General features: G+C 38.2%; 1 protein-coding gene across 2 annotated transcripts in view; it reads right to left on the bottom strand.

Moving 5' to 3' along the window:
- LOC126469799 (phosphatidylinositol 5-phosphate 4-kinase type-2 alpha) overlaps nucleotides 1-21,274 on the bottom strand; it is a 109,861-nt gene that overhangs the window by 74,578 nt on the left and 14,009 nt on the right. For both annotated transcript variants that reach the window (XM_050097056.1, XM_050097057.1), the window contains exon 3: nucleotides 4,341-4,451. In XM_050097056.1, the coding sequence (XP_049953013.1) occupies nucleotides 4,341-4,451 (111 nt within the window). The remainder of the gene's footprint in view (nucleotides 1-4,340; nucleotides 4,452-21,274) is intronic.

Here is a 21,274-nt window from a genome sequence, read left to right as displayed (position 1 = left end):
GAACCCATCGTTCTACCATTCCTAGACCGGCAAGGGAACTTGCTGTTCCAACAGGACAATGCATGTCCGCATGTATCCCGTGCCACCCAACGTGCTCTAGAAGGTGTAAGTCAACTACCCTGGCCAGCAAGATCTCCGGATCTGTCCCCCATTGAGCATGTTTGGGACTGGATGAAGCGTCGTCTCACGCGGTCTGCACGTCCAGCACGAACGCTGGTCCAACTGAGGCGCCAGGTGGAAATGGCATGGCAAGCCGTTCCACAGGACTACATTCAGCATCTCTACGATCGTCTCCATGGGAGAATAGCAGCCTGCATTGCTGCGAAAGGTGGATATACACTGTACTAGTGCCGACATTGTGCATGCTCTGTTGCCTGTGTCTATGTGCCTGTGGTTCTGTCAGTGTGATCATGTGATGTATCTGACCCCAGGAATGTGTCAATAAAGTTTCCCCTTCCTGGGACAATGAATTCACGGTGTTCTTATTTCAATTTCCAGGAGTGTATTTAAGCCCAGAGAAGAGTGGCTTCTGCCTCATTTTTTAACTGTTTATGCTCTTACTAACTACACTCCACTCATTGATCCTTGTATGTCAATCCCCTCCCCTTGCTCTTTCTCTATTGTGTGTGTGTGTGTGTGTGTGTGTGTGTGTGTGTGTGAAAAATGCATGTTGAGCTATAATGTTCAAGGTTAAGGTGCATACTCACTGCTCATCACCATCCCTATAGCCTATTTAGACAATTTCATTGTCTAAAGCATTCATATGATACGACTGGATATCTAAGTTAACATTCATAGTAACCTCCCAAGGTCAACTTTCAGTACGAGTACACATAGAATGTCGTACTCTTTGTTTTCCTGACATTACAAAACTTCTTTCCATGAGTTATTACTGAAGTGTGAGATTCTGCCTGAGAATATAATATTGCTCTATATTCCAGCAGCTGTAGATATAAATTCAGAATTTCATCATACGCAGGAAAGCACAAATATTTTTAATTTCTCATTTGGTAACCCTTATAATGTGACGTCTACAAGAGGTCCCTATATGTGAGATAAAATTCGCAAAATCTCATTAACTTACATTTGGCAGGTACTTTTTCTAGCATTTAATCCCTTAGACTACACTTCTAATACTGATTTTCGATTGAAATGCAAATACCATTAAAGTAAAATGGTATATAATCGCTCATTCCAATGACAGCCAAAAAATGAGCGTGTATCCTGTATCTGAACTAAGTGCAAAAGCAACTAAGTCCTGCTAGGACTTCATTCGATCTACTTCTCAGAGTGACAATGTCAAATGAAAAATGAACTTTTATGATTTATAAAAAAATTGAACCCCTTAATTGTGTGCTTTTCACAAAATATAACTGTAATGGCAAGTGATTGATCTGTACAGCCTCACCTGTGGCTAAGACTACTTTAAGCTTTCCACATAAAACAATACGACATCAAAATTTCACATTAGTTGTTTCCAATGTATGATGTGTAATGGTAGAAATGTTACGAAGCACGACAGAATTTCTATATTCTTACTAAAATACAGTCTAACATTGTTTCCATTACCAGTAACAACAAATAAAACAAATCTGGAGTTATTTACGATATTCATATGCTGAAGAGACTAATGTATTATATTGTATACACTAATTTCTGCCTACTTCACAGTAATAATATTCCCATTTTCAAAAATAATTGATGCTCATTCTTCAAATATACTTCTTGCATTAGTTAAACCATAATTAGGGCAAGTGGTGACAGACACATTACAAGGAAACACAATGTTATAGATAATAATTAAGGCTGCACTCAGGTGTGCTTCTCTTTTTCAGCAGCACATCCTCTAGTAACTTCAACACTACTGAACAGGCTGTGGACACTTTTTTCCTTGTATTATAATGTACACAGTCATGTCAATGCCACTGACTACAGACTGGTTGACTTTTTTCCCAATGCTTACTTTAATATAGTTCTCAGGTGAAAGTGAACCCTCGTTGTGCTGCATCCCAAGTTCTGATCACGCAAGATGTGCATCGCATCAAACTTGCTTCATACTTTTCCTGCAACAGGATCTGAAATGGATTTTTTTGGTAAATCTACCACACTTAACAATGAATGCTTGCCAGTGCAATGCAATGAATGAGAAAAGAAAGATATCTTGCCTGTAAGCCGTTGTCTTAAAAGTGTGAGTAATAAGTCTGTCTATAATTGCAACTACTATGATACAGTTGGAGGACAAAAAGTATAATAGAATTTAACAATGCATTAATTAAAGGAATAAAGATCAACACTTTTGATTTAACTGGAGCATATCAGATAATTACACTGAAGAAATGCAAATGAAGTTTTACTAAGACTGGAATGGAAGCTTCTGACACTGTGTAAGATTCTTGTCTAATGTCACACGTATTTTTAAAATTATAATTCCAAAAAAATCTTCAGACAATGTTTCCCTGTATTTTGTACCATGTAATGTCTTATGCCACACTTGCCACAAAATAAAATAAGCTGTTCGTCCACAAATAGGTGGCCACATCACTGCCTGTTTCAAAGTTTTCAATAAATATTTTCCAAGCATAGCTTGTAACCAACTATGTTAATTCTGAGACACTCTAACCTGAATATTTCAATATTCATATGAGTAAATCTCTATGTCATCTTATTTACTAATATACACGCATAGCGACAAGGATTTAAGCAAGACAATTCAAACAGTTCTCACAGTGGAGAACCTCAAATCTGTCCCACTCCCGTTAAGGTAAGACTTAAGAACACATTCTACTGGAGCTATTTCTTTCAAATTATATTGTACTGTGAGCATAGCACTTGCATTCTATGTTAATGCAGACCTCAAGGTTTTTCCCAGTTGTCATAACTGAGAACTCTCTCTAACAACTTGGATGTTCCACAGAAACCACACTAAGTTGAAACCAACACCCTGAAATGTTTAAATGACTGCATTCCAGCAATTGTCAGTTTTACTTTATTTGTTGCACTACTGTACTATTTTTGTCGTAGGCCATTTTCAAGTATCTGGACTCTTTAGTGCACAAAAGATTTGGAAACAATCACGATTCATTATCAGATTAGTGACATTTATGCAAAAATTGCTGTGAGTGATGGAATGGTAAGAAGATGAGTTAGAATGTTTAGAGGTAGCCTTAATAATGTTCATGAAGAAGTTCAAACCGGACAATGATCTGTCATTACTGAGGGCTTCGTGCAGAAGGTTGATGCAAAAGTTCAAGAAAACAGACGCTTTACAATGTCATTCTTATCTAATGCATTTCCTCATATTTCCCCATTTATGTGGTCAGCACCATGACAATGACAATGCCATCAAAAGTAGTGGATGGCAAATTAGGCAGCAGATTTTTATGATCATGGAATTTGCATGTTTGTTGTTTGTTGTTAGGAAAAGTGCCTTCATATTGACAGAAATTATGTTAAGAAGTAAATTATTGACTTTGCTTTCATGTAATAATAAAATTGTTTTTAAGTTCACATGCCTTTTTTGCTTAGTATAAAAATGGAATTAGCTTAAAAAACATACCTCATAGCTGTTACCACTATTTTCAAAGCCTCCATAAGATGAGAAAAAAAGTAGCAATTCAAAATGTACGACTTACATCGGAATTTTCTATACACTATATTATTTCAGTTTATTTTTCACATCTTCTATTTAACAATACAAAATTACTTTAAATTTGGAGTTGTTCCTTTTAACTAGTCTTTTACTCATTATTATTGTTTTTTGAAGACCATCTGATTATGAATACTGATAATAGTTCTTTGATAGTCACATGGTCATGAGAGTTTTTAATTTTAATTGGACAGAAGCAGGATATAAACAGATTCATTTAAGTACATTTACCTCACAATATTAAACAGCGAGTAAGTTACAATATTATACGTGAAAGGATACATTGACGAAGCTCCTCCATAATTACTCTTGACAAAAGACAGCTCAAAGAACATCTTACTTACTTCTTGAACTCTATTAATAGTAAGTTCAAAGACTGTTACAAAAATTATGAAAAAATAGTGATTTTAGTGAAAAACTGTTTTCGTGTGAGAATGTCACTTGAAATATGTTAAATCTATGAACATACACGTGCATTTTATTTTAGAGTAATATATACCTTAACAATTTGAAGAATAAGTGGAAACATCTCCAAAAAGCAAATCTTACACAACTGGCTCCTGCAATGAGTCTGCTGACAATCATATGCACAACAGAAGCTACACTATGACATCTGCTCTTCCACACACCTTCAGAATCAAGATATAAGACAAAAAAATGTTAATAAGAAACCTTCAAGTGCATATCTGCATACCGTGTCATTGATTCCTTGTAGTCGACATCATCGATGCCAAACCTTTCCCTGAGATTCCGAAAAACTAATGGACAGTATTCCTTCACTTTAAAATGGCTGGGCATACTTTCCCTGCAAAAAAAAAAGGCATTTGTGGTTTAATATAAATTACAAAGAACACTGTGGGATCACAGAACATAATGACATACATAACTGTTCTTGTACTGAGCTGAAAATCATTATGAAAAATGTTACTGTAGGACTCTCATTAGAATAAAATGAAAATACGAGGACAATATACTGGCTAGGGTGTCTTCTGTTCAAAATTAATAAAAATAAAATTACTGCTACACAACACTGAGTGGGGAAAATCCATAATGTAAATGAATTAGAAGGAATTTTCACTGCCAGCATCATTAGGTACAACTGACTCTTGTAACTTGAAAAAAGAAGACATGACTGCTGAGAAGCTGCAAATGACTTAATTTATTTAAGAACTAGTTTTGTCAACACAATGCAACCAAGTTGACTGTTCTTGCTATCTTCTTCAACAATAAACATTTTTTTTTTATTTACAAAGATGGGCTGCAAACCAGATACAAACTGTGTTGAGGAAGCTCATGGAGACTTAGCAACAACACTTGAGACTATTCATTAATAGGCAAAGGCATTACAAAGGTACTATGAACACTGCAGATTTTGGACATGCCAGATGCACAAAATAGTTTTCTTCGAACAAAATGGTCGAAAACAAAAACACTCTAAGAAGGACATCCCAAAGTCACATTTGAAAAATTGGAAATATAATCCAAAGTATTGTTATGTTACTGTAAGCAAAACACAAATCCAGAATTATAGCAATCAGACACATAAACAGTCAACTGATGAAAGTGAAAATGCATTTAAAAAATCATTCTTTTTTAGAAAACTCATTCTGACTGTTTTGAAACTCACAAGGTGTAGATGTGACTGATTACCTTTTCATGAATAAACACTGGCTTTTCCCAAAATTATGAGACTGCCTGTACTTTTTTTTGAAGCACAAACAACAGATATTATTATAGCATACAAAAAACATTTTTGCACCTGCTTGCACGTTGGCTGGCAATAGTGTAAGACCTGGGTTTTGAACTAGTTCTCTACTCATCCAAGTCCCCAAATTTGGAGCCATCTTATGTTTTGCTGTGCTGTTGTCCAAGTCCAAAATATAAATTCAAGAGATAAGATCTCTGATGAGTCAATATGTTATCTGTAACGTATTACACTAAGGCATACACCAATTTTTCTTCTAAATGTATAAAATAATTGGAATCACATCCCACCAAATGCAGTAAGCTCAATGGAGATTTGGTTACCTAATAAAACTTTACTCGAAATACTGCATACAGCTACCACAAATTTTCTGAACAATGTTGCCTGTACAGTCTGTCATTGAATGGATTAAAATATTCCACTGCTTCACATTCATACTGTATACTTCAAACGTGATATAGGTCATAACACAGTTAAAATATAAAATACAAAACAATCATTGGTTGTTTAGTCAAAGGAGTAAACAGAAGACATAGAAAGTATAACCCAGTAAGTAATACTTGGGTTACAGTCAAAGTATTCATTAAGTCACACAATGATTAGCTGATTATACAATAAAATTTAGCATAAGTTATTTAGAATTAAAAATGGTAGGCATACAATAAATGAGAACATCATATGACAAAACATTTTCCCACATTACCAGATTTTACAATTACAAGCATAACACCTAGTGTTTCTTGAATAGCAGTGAAGTAGCACACCACTTTTGAGTGTAAGAGCATACTGAACTATGTACAACACCTTGTGGACCACTGGTAGGATATAAACCTAAGAGGTACAATACACTCTGCGTATCACTCTAATACATTACAACAATTTTTGTTGACCTCCAAAGATGACATAGTGCAATATATGAAGGTAGGAACAGAAACAAACATCAGTGTTTCCTTCTTCTGTACATACAGTTTAGAGAGAAGCGATGAAAGAACCTCTGGATAAAAATATACGATGACTCAGTCACTTTAATAATTGTGTATAATATATTTAAAAATCAATATATAATGACGTTAGGCCTATAATGTAATGAAAAACACACACACACACACACACACACACACACACACACACACACACACACACACAATCGCTCTCCTTAACAGCAGCATCAAAGTAAAAAATTCAGATACCCAATTAAAGGTAAACAAAAATACACAGAGTTATCAAAATTAATGGTGGCAACGCATACAGATGAAAGTACATGATACTCTAAGCAAAAAAGTCCCAGTAAACATAGATCTGCACATGAACCATTTGTGATATAGCTGTGAATTTGCGGTTAGTAGCCACTACTGACAAGATTCTATGTAAACACCACACACCAGACCGTTGTGTGGTTTTCTTTTTCATTCTCAACACACAAGAGTGGCAAACAAAGTGGATATGACTGTACAATACACAGAGCGCCACTCCTGTCAGTTGTTTGCAAAAATGTTCAGTTGTGTTGTGGAAGTGTTGGTGAACATTACAGTAACGAGTATGCAGATATGCATTTCATGCATGGTGGGACTAATGGCAATTCACAGGAGGGTGCATGCTGCATGCTTGTGCCAAGAAGCATACCCTGCCCGAAGGCACCCCGAGAGTCGAATGTTTATGAGGGTCCATCAGTGCCTCAGAGAGACTGAACTGGGGGCTTTGCACATACTGCAAGCATGCAGGCCTGCACGAATACTCTCCAGGAATCTCGACAAGGAGACTTGACACTCACTCCTGGGATGAGTCACAGTAGTGTTTGGAGAATAACGCAATGTACCTGTATAACCTACAATGAGTTTAGCATCATACAAGGGAAACACACCATCACACCCCACTCAGATTTAGTGGTAAGTTGGCCCATTGGATAGCCCATCAAAAACTAAAAACAGATCAAGCATGAAAACAGGAAGAAGGCATACTGAACTGTGGAAAAAAGAAGAGAAACAGAAGCAGTGAATGGTCCAAATTTAATATCTGCAATGATGAGCAACATTAATGATCGGTGTGCCATGGTTGTGTGATCACAGTGATGGACTGTGAAGCGGGAGATCTGGGTTCAAATCTCACTTGATCCAATCCCCCCCCCCCCCCCCCCCCCACACACACACACACACACACACACACACACACACACACAAAATTACGAACTTTCCGTCTGGTCATTGATGTGTCTGCTGGCTCTGTTCAAATTTGTATATGTGTCTTGGCATAACGACAGTTTGCAACAGCGACATGTAACAAACAAACCTCCAGAAGTACGTACCTCCTACTTGTTCTACACATGCACTACATGTTATACTCTTGCATTCCATTTTGGAAGTTTAGACTCTTGAATTCCTTCATTGTAACATAATTCACACCAGTTTATTTTTTGTTTTCATCTCTGTGAGAGGTCTATGCATCATCTCGCTTGCTGTCACTATTCATCACTTTTACTTGCGATGGTAATATATTCTTACCACATGACTGATATTCTGTGATACAGACAGACATTACACCACAACACACACACAAATTTGAATACAGCCAACAGACACGTCAATGACTGGACGGAAAGTTCGTAATTTTATGAAAAAATAAACATATTGGACTGAGTGAGATTTGAACCTGGATCTTCCGCTTCGCAACCCAACACTGTGAGCACACAACAATTGCTCAATATTGCAGATATTAAATTTGGACCATTAACTGTTCCAGGTTTTTTTTTTCCCCTCCACAGTTCAGTAGACCTTCTTCCTATTTTCATGCTCGATCTGTGTTCAGTTTTTGATGGGCTATCCAATGGACCAACTTACCACTAAATCTGAGGGGGGTACAATGGGGAGCTTCCCTTGTTAGTGACTTGCACTTTAATCCTAGACTAACATTTTGTCAGTAGATGCAACAGCTGCAGGTTCAAATGGTTCAAATGGCTCTGAGCACTATGGGACTCAACATCTGTGGTCATCAGTCCCCTAGAACTTAGAACTACTTAAACCTAACTAACCTAAGGACATCACACACATCCATGCCCGAGGCAAGATTCGAACCTGCAACCGTAGCGGCCACGTGGTTCCAGACTGACGCGCCTAGAACCACACGGCCACACTGGCCGGCAACAACAGCTGCAGGCAACACTATGTTTGATAATTACATTTTATTTACAGATGAAGCAAGGTACTCATGATGGTATGTTTAGTAACCACAATTCTCATTTTTTGAATCATCTAGGCTTCAACCTACATGTTGTGCTCTAGTCTCTACATCAGTGATGTTACTCACTGTAATTGTGGTTAGGGGTATTATAATCTGTTCATCGTAAGAATAAACCTGATGTAAACAAACACAAACGTGATGATTGGTCAGCAGTCATAACCCTCATACACTGGTGGTGTTCCGCTCTTGGAAGCAGGTCCAAGATATGTATTAGATATCTTATTACTATGTCACTGTAAATGAAACTTTAAGACATTCTAATGTATTAACAGCCATCAATGTTTTTATTAATCATACTTTAGCTACATAACTTTTATTTCTAAAATCGTGTACAGTCACAGTCTCAGTAAGCGCTACTTGTGCTCCAGTCGTCTCGCTGTTCAAATGTACTGCAAAAATGGATGAGACTGCTTCCTACTTCGCAGTGAAATACGCGCACGGAACACTGTTAATTGCTAGAAACAAGTTGTTGTTAATGTTTTTCACAAGATTACAGAGAAAAAAAACCAGCTCTGACTGCTTTCAAGAATATGTAACAAATATAAGGAGGAGTATTTTAATTATCTTCATGGCACAAGTGCAAGCGTGGCAGATTTACAAACGAGTGTGCTGGTGGGTGACGGTTTGAGACCTGTTACGTGGGTTTTTTTTTTTTTTTTTAATACCTAAATCATTTAAATATGAAATTTATCAAACGTATGGTAATTAATTCCTACTTAACCATCTTTTTTTTTTTTTTTTTCAAGAAAATTGCAGGTCTTGTAGTTTCTAATTACATATCACACGCAAAATTCTGTTTTTCATTCCAAATACACATTCTTAATTACTGATACTTTATAAAAGATCGTTAAAGATTTTGAAGTTTAGAAAAATTACACAATTCAATTTTTTTGAGAAAAATGAAAAATCAGATACTCTTTGTTAGAATATGCCCACTGGTTTCTAGGACAGCTGTGGTCTCACACGAGCCACAGTGAAAAGCGTCACAGAAACATGGAAAACAATAATTTTCACAGTGTCGAGTACACTATACAAATGCTGCGTTTTACAGTTGTCTCCTTAACACTGCAATCTGAACCCAACAAAATTGATCTGGAGCCAAGTTAAAGGATTTGTCATGAGAAACAATAAGACATCTAAGCTGCCAAATGTACAGCAACTAATGCACGAAGCTTTGTGAAAATGCAGAACAACACATCATAAAAGAGGAGGACGAAATGTGAACTCCTAGGTGGCTTGGGATTCTGTTGCTGACTGCCCTGTTACCAACGTGGTAGTATTGTAATATATTCCTCGGAGCCTGATATGGAAGCAGTTCAAAGATTACCAGACGACCACCTGTAATACCTTCAGTGGCTTCAATATTTAACTAGGTGGAAAAATCACAGCAGTGCATTTTTATGCCACATATAGCCGATACAGAAAAATTACCCTTCTTATAATCAGGAATTTTCATAACTCTTTCTTTTTAATTACAATAACATGTTAGCTAAGATCGAGAGCATGTTATGTTTTCCGTCTGGTCACCAGAGAAGCATATAATCTGAGTTTTACCATGTATTTTTTCCTTCTATTTAAAAATTAAATGATATTCAAAGCTATATTATTCTCTGCTCATTGCTTTTTATGTATTTACTACAACTGTTCACATCATTGCAGATTAGTTGGGTCACTTGCCTGGCTGGTGGTGTCCAAGTTAAATGCGCCGGTAAAGCTGTTGCCCCATACTATCGCTGAGTCTATGTACGCATAACGCACAGCATAAAACGTATCCTCATTACCGTACTTGACGGTATTCGCTACAGCTTGGCTTTCACTCCACGTGAAACAAAATCCAATGAGGTTACAGCAAATGTGGAAGAATACATAGTGTAATGTTTACATGAGGTTTATTCTTATGATGAACGGAGTACAGGTGATTGTGTTATTGATCTGTACATGTTACCAAACAAACCCAAAGGACAGAATTACCTTCGGCTTCTGTGGAATCATCTTGCAAGATTACTTGATGATGTTCCCTTAGATCAACGGCAGAGGATGTGGCACACACATGATGGAGCACCGGCACATTTTGCTGCTATGACGAGATGACATCTAACACGCCAATATGACAAAAGATGATTTGGGGGTGGAGGACCTGTACCGTGGCTTACACACAAGGTCAGCTGAGCTGAATCCCATGATTTCTGCATTTAGGGCCACCTTAAAATTGTAGTGTACATCAATCATTCCAGTCAAAATGGTTGAAGAATTGGAGAAGACTTGTCAATGATTTTCAAGAACTTCAAACTGGTCTCGGCATGTTTGAAAGGATTCGAAACTTATTGTAGTGACTGGTACAGCCCTGCATTCTGGTACATGAACGACACTTTGAAAACCTCCCTTAACTATGAGTACAGTCATGTAACTGTTGTCCTGTTTGTTCAAAACACTTGCACTTCTATCAAAGTATCTCTAATAATTTTTGACTTTTTGCTTCTAGTATCATGTACTTTCAACTGCATGTGTTCATACCATTATTTATGATACACACCGTGTGTGTGTGTGTGTGTGTGTGTGTGTGTGTGTGTGTGTGTGTGTGTCCATAATTTAATGAAAATTTTAGCAATAGATGGTGCTTAAGCCCTTTAACGTAAAATGGAATCAGCTAGAAGTGAGAGATGAATCGCAATACAATGGCTATGGTTCAAGTTGCTCATAATATATTCATACTGTTCAGTGTGCATGACTGCACAAGTTCATCAGTCAACAGTCATGGCACAGTTAGTTAGGTAAGTCCATCTACCAAGACAAGGTCGCACCACATTAAATAGGAAAAACCGATTTTTTAATTTTCCGGATGCCAAAAAACAATGTAAAAGCCAAAATAATATCAGTATTTAACTGTCTTGGCACCAAAAACTGCAATAAAACAAAATGACACTGGTTTCTAATTGTCATGGCACTGGTGCAAGACATGTTCAATTTGCTGTCCATGATTTTCTGCCACAAGCTGAAATCGAGAAACAGCATGTTCCACAACAGAACAGAGTGTCTCTGGGGTCATGTATAGAATGCGTTGCACAATGCGTACCTTCAGTTCAGCTATGATCGTAACTGGAGAGCTGATCACAACATCTTTCACATAACGCCACATCCAGAAGTCACACAGATCAAGATCAGATGATCTGGATGGCCAGGCTGTAGGGAAATGATGGCTGATAATTCTAGCATTTCCTAAATTCCTCTTCAGCAGCCACTTCACTGGCTGTACAATGTTTGGAAGAGTGCCATTGTACAGAAAAACAATCCTACCTACAGAACCAATCTGTTGAATGATTTGAATGTTGTCAATGTGCAAAGACTCTCATAGCGTTTACTCATTATGGTACAGGTAACAGGACCCACAGGACTCATCTCCTAGAAAGGGGCATTATTTGTCCACAGCATGTTCCATGGCCATTCACTGTCCGCTTCCATGTGAGCAAAAAATTCCAGAGCAAATGTTTGTCTTGCTGACAGGTCAGCAAAAAGCAGCTCCTGAACATGAATGATTCTGTATGGATAGCAATACAGGATTTTTCACACGATTTTATGCGGCGTGCTCCCAGGCATCTCCAACATTCTTGACATTCATTTTGACATTCAGGCAAACCACGTAAACCACACTGCTGCTCAACTTCTCCTGCAACAGTGTGACCACATCTTTAACTGATTTCAGATCAATTCTTTTCTCCTTCTGCAACATTGCACTTCAAAAGAACTTGCCTTTTCGAATTCTGTAATTATTTTCGCCAGACCCTTAGCAGACATCGGACCAAAGCCTCTTTTTTATTTTTTTTTTTTTTTTTTGCATGATGTTTCCCCGGGCGTGAATACGACGCTGTTCGAACTTGACATCATTTTGAGCAGTGGTTCTCTTTATACAGCATTTTGAAACTGGAACTTTACACACACACACACACACACACACACACACACACACACACACACACACACACACCTTACAAGTCAGGCATATGTTCCCTGGAGCTTTGGCAGATATTTGCAATAATGTTTTTGTAATTTGTAGCTCGATTCAGCCCCAAAAATGAATACTACTCATCACATCTTTCATACAATGTTCAGTGTCGAGGGAAAGCATCGGTTTGTTTCCCATTATGAACAAATTTATTTTTAAAGTGGAATTCTATGTGCCCATTCGATAGAGCAGTCTCAAATTAGCATAGCACAATACTGTTTTATCAATATTTATTAATAGGGACAATGAAATGTGAAGAATAAATAGTACTCCAGCAGCAACTGAGCAGCACTACTGCTTGGCGGTAGCAGTCAGCGTGGGCCACGGTGGGACGTAACACTTTGCTGGAGTACTGGATATTATTTGTGTTTTACTGTCCCTGTTAATATATATCAATGAAAGAAATATCACACTACACTAATTTGGGATTTCTCTATCAAACAGGTAAAATTCTGCTTTACTTATAATTTTGTTCATAACGGGTAAAAGAACTGACACTTTCTGTTGACACAGGGCATCACATGAAAGACTTTATGAACAATAACTGGCTGGGCTGACTCCAACTACACACCACAAAAACCAAACTGAAAAATCTGCTGAAACACCAGAGAAAATATGTCTGACGACTTTTATGAGACACATCCAGTATAATGGCAGGGGCTAGTTCTCTATCATGAATCAGGCACCTGTTAAGTTGTGCAGAATTATGTGAGAGCTTTAAATACTGTATTCTCAAGGTATAAGACTTTTCTCTACGTGAGATGCCATACAGCTTTCAATGGAGTCCTCCGACTGATTCCTCATGTCACTCTTTGCCTTGCCTCATGTGATACATAGCAGAGTTTGAGTACAATTTAAGTACTACTGGGTTCATGTTTTATCTAAATGTTCTTTCAATGCCAAAGCTGTTAAGGATGAAGATAGGACAATGTATGTGGACTTATCTTTCATCTATTTTAGCAAAGTGTGATGAAAAAAAAAATAGTCAATAAAATATTGTCAGATTTAACTATTATTGATTACTGTTATATCCAGACGTCCCGTCATTGCTGTTGCTGTGGAGGAAGAAGACATGAAACTGTGCACAGGCTTATCTTGTACTATTGTAGTATAATGTGCAAAACAAAATTGTCAGAAAAATATTATCACATTTAATATTTTATTTTAACATTTAGTAATTATAATACTGTGTTATTTCTATGTTAAGAGAAATGTAGGTGTGACCTCCCTACGAACCCTAACTGCAGGGGCTGGAGAAGCTAATTCTCTCTTCCGTCCCTGCTATTCATACACTGCCCTGTCGCCTTCATATGTTAACAAATACTTTTGTAACATTTTCTGAGTAACACAGAGTATATATTGCTGCTTCAATTTATTTCTCGCCGCAAGTTGTCCACTCTACGTCCAATACACACTCTTACAGTCCCATGTGTTACATAGCACCACTGCTGCTCAACACTTGGTCTCATGTTTTTAATTGTAAAGTCTGGTAATATGGTAAACGTTTTAATATTTGATTTTCTCCTTTACCTTATGCCTACTATTTTTAATTCTATTAAATTTATGCTTAATTTTTATTTGATGTTAGGCCAATCCCTTACATTTGTAACCTTTGTCTGACACGATGAAAGCCTACACTGTAGCTCAAGAACGCCCATTTCATGGGTTATACCATGCCAGTCTTCTTTTTGTTCTTTCAACCAAACATCAACAGTTGTTTTGCATGTCGCATTTTTACCATGTTATACTTGAAATGTATTTCATTCACTTGAAAATATCTCCACAGCTGAAATTGCATCGTGCAGAAAATAATAATAATAATAATAATAATAATAATAATAATAATAATAATATATACAGAGACACACACACACTCTCTCTCTCTCTCTCTCTCTCTCTCTCTCTCTCTCTCTCTCTCTCTCTAATCCAACCACTCACACAGCCAGAGAGGGAGACTGTTGTGATGTAGAAAAAATACATTTCTGTTCTGACACCAGAAATACCCAAACCCACCCGAGTATCATATGTTTTCAATGCCTATCATGTAACTGCAAGAGCAGAATGGAAACCTGTATGCAACTCTTCCTTTTTTTCTGTATTACTACGATAAGAGATCTGGGAGTTACGAAACAAGTAATTTCTTATGGTAGGTATCATGATTTAGAGGAGTAGGACCACCCTGAATGCAACAGAATGAGGTAATGGCCAAGGATGGAGTATGTGGTAAGGTCTTCTACACAGGATGACCAACAAGCTATAGTTTGTTTTTGTGAGTGAAAGCACATAGTCTTAACGGAATTTGGACTGAAATGCTTTGAACGTGGAAGGTGCCTAAGATCATACCAACATCTCCACGTTGTACATGTCTTTAGGTGTTGTTGGCTGGTTGGTTTAAAAGAGGGGGGAAGGGACCAAACTACAAGGTCATCATTCCCTCGCTCCTAAGAAAACAATGCCACAAGTGTGAGAATAAAACAGACGAGACATATAACACAAAACGGAAAGAAAGGCAAAATCACAAGAATGAAGGAAATGCAACGAACACAAAACGGACCAAAAGAGGACAAGAAAACAACACAGAGATGCTAGAAACAGAAAAAGAGTAAAACAAGAAACCAGATTACAGTGGCTGGCTGACCACAAGAATAAAAAGGGAAAGCCAGCCACTCTGCAACACATTAAAACCTCCACCCTAAAAGCACTAGGGTGGAGGACACAGAGGGACAAAGGACATCCACTAAAACTTAAATCAAATGATAAAATCCACCCTCACGAATAAAATGTAAAACTAAATCAGCCAATGAGGCGTTGTCAGATAAAATGAGTGGCAACTAGTCCGGTAACCCAAGATTTCGTTGCTGGGCAGTCAAAGTGGGACAGTGCACTAGAATCAGGCCACTGCCAACCAGGCACCGCACTGACACTGAGCCAGGTCTTCACAGCGCAAGAGGTAACCATGGGTCACCCAAGTGTGGCCAATGTGGAGCCGGCAGAGGACAACTGATTCCTTCCGAGAGGCCCGCATGGAAGACTTCCACACATTCGCAGTCTCCTTAATGACACGCAGTCTGTTGTGCGTACTGTTATGCCATTCCGTCCCACAAAGCCAGAAAACTCTGCGGCATAAGTCAGAACGCAGGTCAGGTTCAGAGATCCCCATCTCCAGAAGTGGTTTCCGCATAGCCTGTTTGGCCAGCCTGTCGGCACAGGTGTTGGAAGTGTCAGGCTTTTTGTTGAGCATCATTTTGTATCACTAGTAAATACGGTGATACTGGCAAATGTCTGAGATGTGATGCAGGTAGACCAATAACACGGGAACATTTACAGAGAGATTCCATAATCTCTATGCTAAAGTGTAAAATAAAGGACATGGTTAACTGAATTTTGCACGAGTCAGTGTCAATTGCAGGCCAAAGAACCTGATAAACAACCACAAGCACCGGAGAGCAATGACATTTCTTGGCTACATAAACAATAACATGGTAGTAGGTCACACTTTTCTGGAATGGATAGTAATTTGTGATGAATGCTGAACATGCCCCTATACAACTTCCCAACGCTGAAAAATATCTAGCACTCTCAACAGATGATGTCTAACGTTTTTAACAAGGGCCAAAACATGGAGGCCGCAAATGTCTGTTTCCTGCATGCCAATGTGTGACACAATATTGTGACTTCCTTTCAGATCAATAATTTACCATTCAGCTTGTAGGTTGTCCAGCACCCTCCATGGAATGCAGAGTAGCAGTGTATAAATTTTTGTCTTGTCCGACAATTTAAATGTTTTGTGAACTAAGTAGTGCATGTTACTTTCCCAAAGATTTTTACAGACACAGTTTTGTAAGATAATGATTACACAAACCTATTTTTGCAGCTGCATTGCTCCTCTGGTCCTTTTCCATGCCACTATCCCTTCTAATGTGTCTGTTATGATGCAGTCTCTTCTCAGCCAGTGTCCTGGCCAATTTTTGTTTTTCCTCATCTCTCAACTTAAACAAATGTAACACAAATAAGCGAGAAGACGCATTACTGTCTGATAACACAGCTGTCAAATAACCACTACAGACAGTCGTATGAATTAAATACCTGGGAGTATGTGTGTAGAGCAAGATATAGTGGAACAGCCAAATAAAACCAAACATAGGAAAGGCAGATTCCAAAAAAGAGATTAACTGGAAGAATTCTCAGGAAGTGTGGTCCACCCACGAAGGAGATAACTTATAAAACCCTCATTCAACATATACCTGAGTACTGCTTGGCAGTCTGGGACCCTTAGCAGATAGGACTAATAGACAAAAAACAGCAGAACAAAACAAGAGGAATATGTGAACATGTTTGAGCACATGTTCATTTAATAAGCAGAAAAGCATCACAGAAAGAAGCATTCAATTCCAGTGGCAGAAACTACAAGACATATGTTGTACATGACAGTGTGGTTTACAAAAAGGGACGGAACATCCATTATTCTTCTCTCGCAACACTCACGGTTAACATGAAAGGGGATACATGAGACTGTTACATAAAATACCATCTGCTACACACCATAAGATGGCTTGTGGAGTATATATGTAGATTTATTTCTGGATAATTTTGTTTCTACTGGGTACATTTGGCGTACAGCTTATATGGCACTAAGGGAAGTAACAAACTAGTTGCTTTGATGTTTCGTCATCTACTCTATTGCCTTCCCAATTGCATGCAGCTCTGCAGTAAATACAGTGTTCTCATTGGAAAGGTGAATTCTGAAGATGTGGTTGGGGAAAACAACTCACCAGGAATTGGAGATCATGAGCTTCAAACTGTAGGTCCAAACTCCACTAAAATTTTAAAAGTTAAATCTGAAATGTATTCCTTTTGAAAATTTGTCAACTATAAAATAATTCAACACCTCTTAAGAAGACCTATTCCTATTTCAGTGTAAAACTTTTAAATCAGCCGCACCCATTAGAGACAAACATAGGCAGGTTTCAGCCTACCTGATCCTTGTTTTGCAATATGGTCAGTATGGTACATAGGCCAGACAAGCTGGCTTGCACAACTGCAAGGCCAAGTGCAGCCCACTGAGTCAGCCCAACTGCATTGACACCCCTTGCCGGCTTGTTGCTAACGAGCCTGCAAAGCAATGTACTGAAGTTATTCATTGGGCCAGCCTGTGGCTTTTTCAGCATTATGCCCTGCATGAATATGAATCTTTGTTATTTCAATTAGTTATGCAGGGGCAGGTGGAATATTTGAGTATGCATGCTTCACTTCATTGCCAGTTCACCCATCTTTTTTACTGCCAGCCAGTTACAGTAACAACAACATATATTTTACAATTACAGGACATGGATGGAATGTAAGTCACTGCATTCTTGGTGGGTGGAATCACTGATAGTCATAATGTAAGAATCCACTGACACATAATAGAAGTCAAGTAGAATATACTGTCAAAACTGTATTTCCTCCCCACACATTTCAGAACATTGCAAACAGAAGCAATGCACATCACAGCACAAGCAGAAAGCTGGAGCAGTAAATCTGGAAGCAGAGTATGTAGTGCAGTGGGCTGGTGAACTGACAGTCTGATGGGCTAGCCAGCTAGCTCACCCCATACAGTGCATGCACATGGCACAGGTTGGGCAGACTGAAACCTGCATTGTGCATGACTCTAGCACCCATCTCTAAAAGACATTTTGTCACACAGGTCCCAAAAGACCTCAATGGCTGCAATCAACTGCTGAAGACGCATTCCATTAGTGGTTAAGGATATTATGCCTCCAAGAACGAGGAAACGCAGAAAAGTAATGCCTCCGAATTTTTTGTGTGACACACTAACTTTTTAAACAAAACATATGTTATTAACATACTACGTATTTATTCTTCATTTCTACACATTTGCAGCCCTCTGCCTCTACAGGGCTCCAAATTGTATGTAGCTCTAAATTGTAATGTGTAACATGGCAGTGTGTAATGTAATTGTGTCACTGTGTGGGGAACAGCACGCTTTGAGTGCACTGTCATCGATCATCATCCATACAGTCCTGACTTGGCCCCATTTGACTCTCAACTGTTTCCAAAACTTAAAGAACACCTTTGAAGACTTCATTTTGATAGTGATGAAGCAGTGCAAGCAGAGGTGAGGTTGCGACTCCATCAACAAAGTCAAACCTTTTACACTGACATTATCGACAATGTGAGGGCAACACTACAGTACAAGTCATGCATGTGCAGTCCTTCCCAACTATTAAGAGGGATGATTAAAACAGCTTCCTTCCAAGACTTGCAGAACTATCCTGTCAACCAGATAAAATTACAGTACACACTCGCTGACATAGCAACTTATTGTAGACTGATCGCAAGGGAGAGAAGTGAGAAATCATGTACACTGTTTACAAAAATACAGGACTCTGTGCAATGGTCAAACAACAGTATGTTTGTACAATTCCCCTGCATGAACAGTTTCTTAAACATGGAATTTAAAACTTCTGCCAAACCAGACTGGTCAGTGAGTGACTGGATGGAAGCCTTAGACCCGCTTACAGATTTTACATAGGATCAGAATTTTTTTTGTCCCCTCAGCCAGATCTTTGGCCAAGGTATTAAGGTGGTAGCTGTTGTATGCTTCGTGCATTGAATCTTTTCTAACCTCTACTAACCTCTGCCTGTCATCATTTGCATGTCCTCTTTTGAAACATAAGTGAGCTGATGGAAAACGTAGATGCTGAGGGAAACAGTGAGACACTAGACTATAAACATGTTAAGTGGATTGACTCAAAATATTTAAGTGTTTGTTTTAATGCAATTACTGCATCCTACATAAGTAATACTTAAAAAATTTGTATGTAATTTACTTGTTTATTGTGTTTCTTTGGTAAGTTGATGACAGGAAACAAATTTGTACAACAGTATGATATACAGAAAGTAAGTTTTGAAATAATTTGATATTTTTCCTGGTCTTTTTTAAATATACAGAATGGTCTTTTGATTTATGGATGAATCAATCACTATTTAAAAATCAACACATTACATGTGAAGTTCACAAAATTTTCATCCAAATACAAACTCCTAAACAGTCTTTTGCGTTTCCTGTAAAATTACAATTTTGCAGAAAGCAAGTTTTGAAAAAATAGTACTCAATTATGAGTTAGAGAAATTTATAGAACGATATTGGCCACAGTACACTCGCATATACATAGATGGCTCTAAAACAGATGAGGGTGTGGGATACGCTTTCTTCAGCCTTGCCATTGGCATCTAGAAAAGTAAATATTGAAGCTCGTATTGATATTCACAGGCTCCTAAAGTGTTATGAACAATTTGACAGGGGCAGACTAACAAATGTGATGTATTTTGGATATATTGGATACCATCACAGAAGCAAGGAAAATGAGATAGATGTCCACTTGCTATAGATAAAAGGTCATCAGGGCATTTAACATAATGAAATAGTTGACTACCTAGCAAAGAGGAGCATTACTGAATGACAGTTCCACTGAACACCTATCATTCTCGCAGATTTCAAACTTTCAATCAAGAAAGCTGCTTACCACGATTGGAACCGTGAATGGCACATGTCTCCGCAACATAAGGGGAGACACCTAGCAGCCACACAGCCAAGTATCTTCCCTTGACTGTGTGAAGCTAAGTAAACATCACATGATGTCCAGTATTTGTATGAGGCTGCTGCATGGATGTTACCCCGCACATTTAAATCAAATAAAAATTCTAGTTTTTGGACATTGTATCGACGATTACACTGACATGGCAGATATGAATCATGTAACATTGACATGCATTACATACAAGGAAGTACAAGAAGTACTGCACAGGAAACTGGTTGCAAGGGGTTTTCCCCTACCTACAAGTGCGACCACCTTACTCTACCGATTCATTATAAGTTAGTACAAACTGATGCAGAATATTTAAATGAAGCTGAGATACATATTCAAACTTGGTACTAAAAGCCCAAGAGGTCAAATATTATTATGGAGACAGTCTCCTCTGTATATTGGTTATCCCCACAGCTAAGCTTACTCTGTACATTTAACTTGAAAGTTGCTTTAACTCTGTACTGTTACACCTATAGCTGGTTGTGTCTTCAATGTAACCTTCAGCCAATATAGATGATGGTGATGATGATGATGATAGTAATAGTAATAATAATAATAATAATAATAATAATAATAGACAGTGATAAAGCTATAAAACATATTGTCCGTAGTGAATAAAATCCACTGTAGTTGTAATATCAGAGTTCCTTTACTTGGATAAAGGGATGTATACCATCTGTGTTTCAGGACAAAAAAGGCTCTGAGCACTATGGGACTTAACTGCTGAAGTCATCAGTCCCCTAGAACTTAGAACTACTTAAACCTAACTAACCTAAGGACATCACACACATCCACACTCAGGGCAGGATTCGAACCTGCGACTGTAGCGGTCGCGCGGTTCCAGACTGTAGCACCTAGAACTGCTCGGCCACTCCGGGCGGCATTTCAGGACACTAATCCCATCTTCAGGTTGGCTGGTTGGTTTAAAAGAGGGAGGAAGGCAAAAAACTGCTAGGTCATTAGTTCCTCGTTGTGAATAAAACAATGCAACAAGGGTGAGAAGAAAACAAGCGAGACTGACAACACAAAACAGAGAGAAAGGAAAAACTACAAGAACGACAGAAGGGCAACAATCACTTAAATGGACAAAAGGAAAG

Source organism: Schistocerca serialis, chromosome 3 (genome assembly GCF_023864345.2).
Source record: "Schistocerca serialis cubense isolate TAMUIC-IGC-003099 chromosome 3, iqSchSeri2.2, whole genome shotgun sequence".
Taxonomy (NCBI): Eukaryota; Metazoa; Arthropoda; class Insecta; order Orthoptera; family Acrididae; genus Schistocerca; species Schistocerca serialis.
This window is presented reverse-complemented; position numbering and strand designations above follow the sequence as displayed.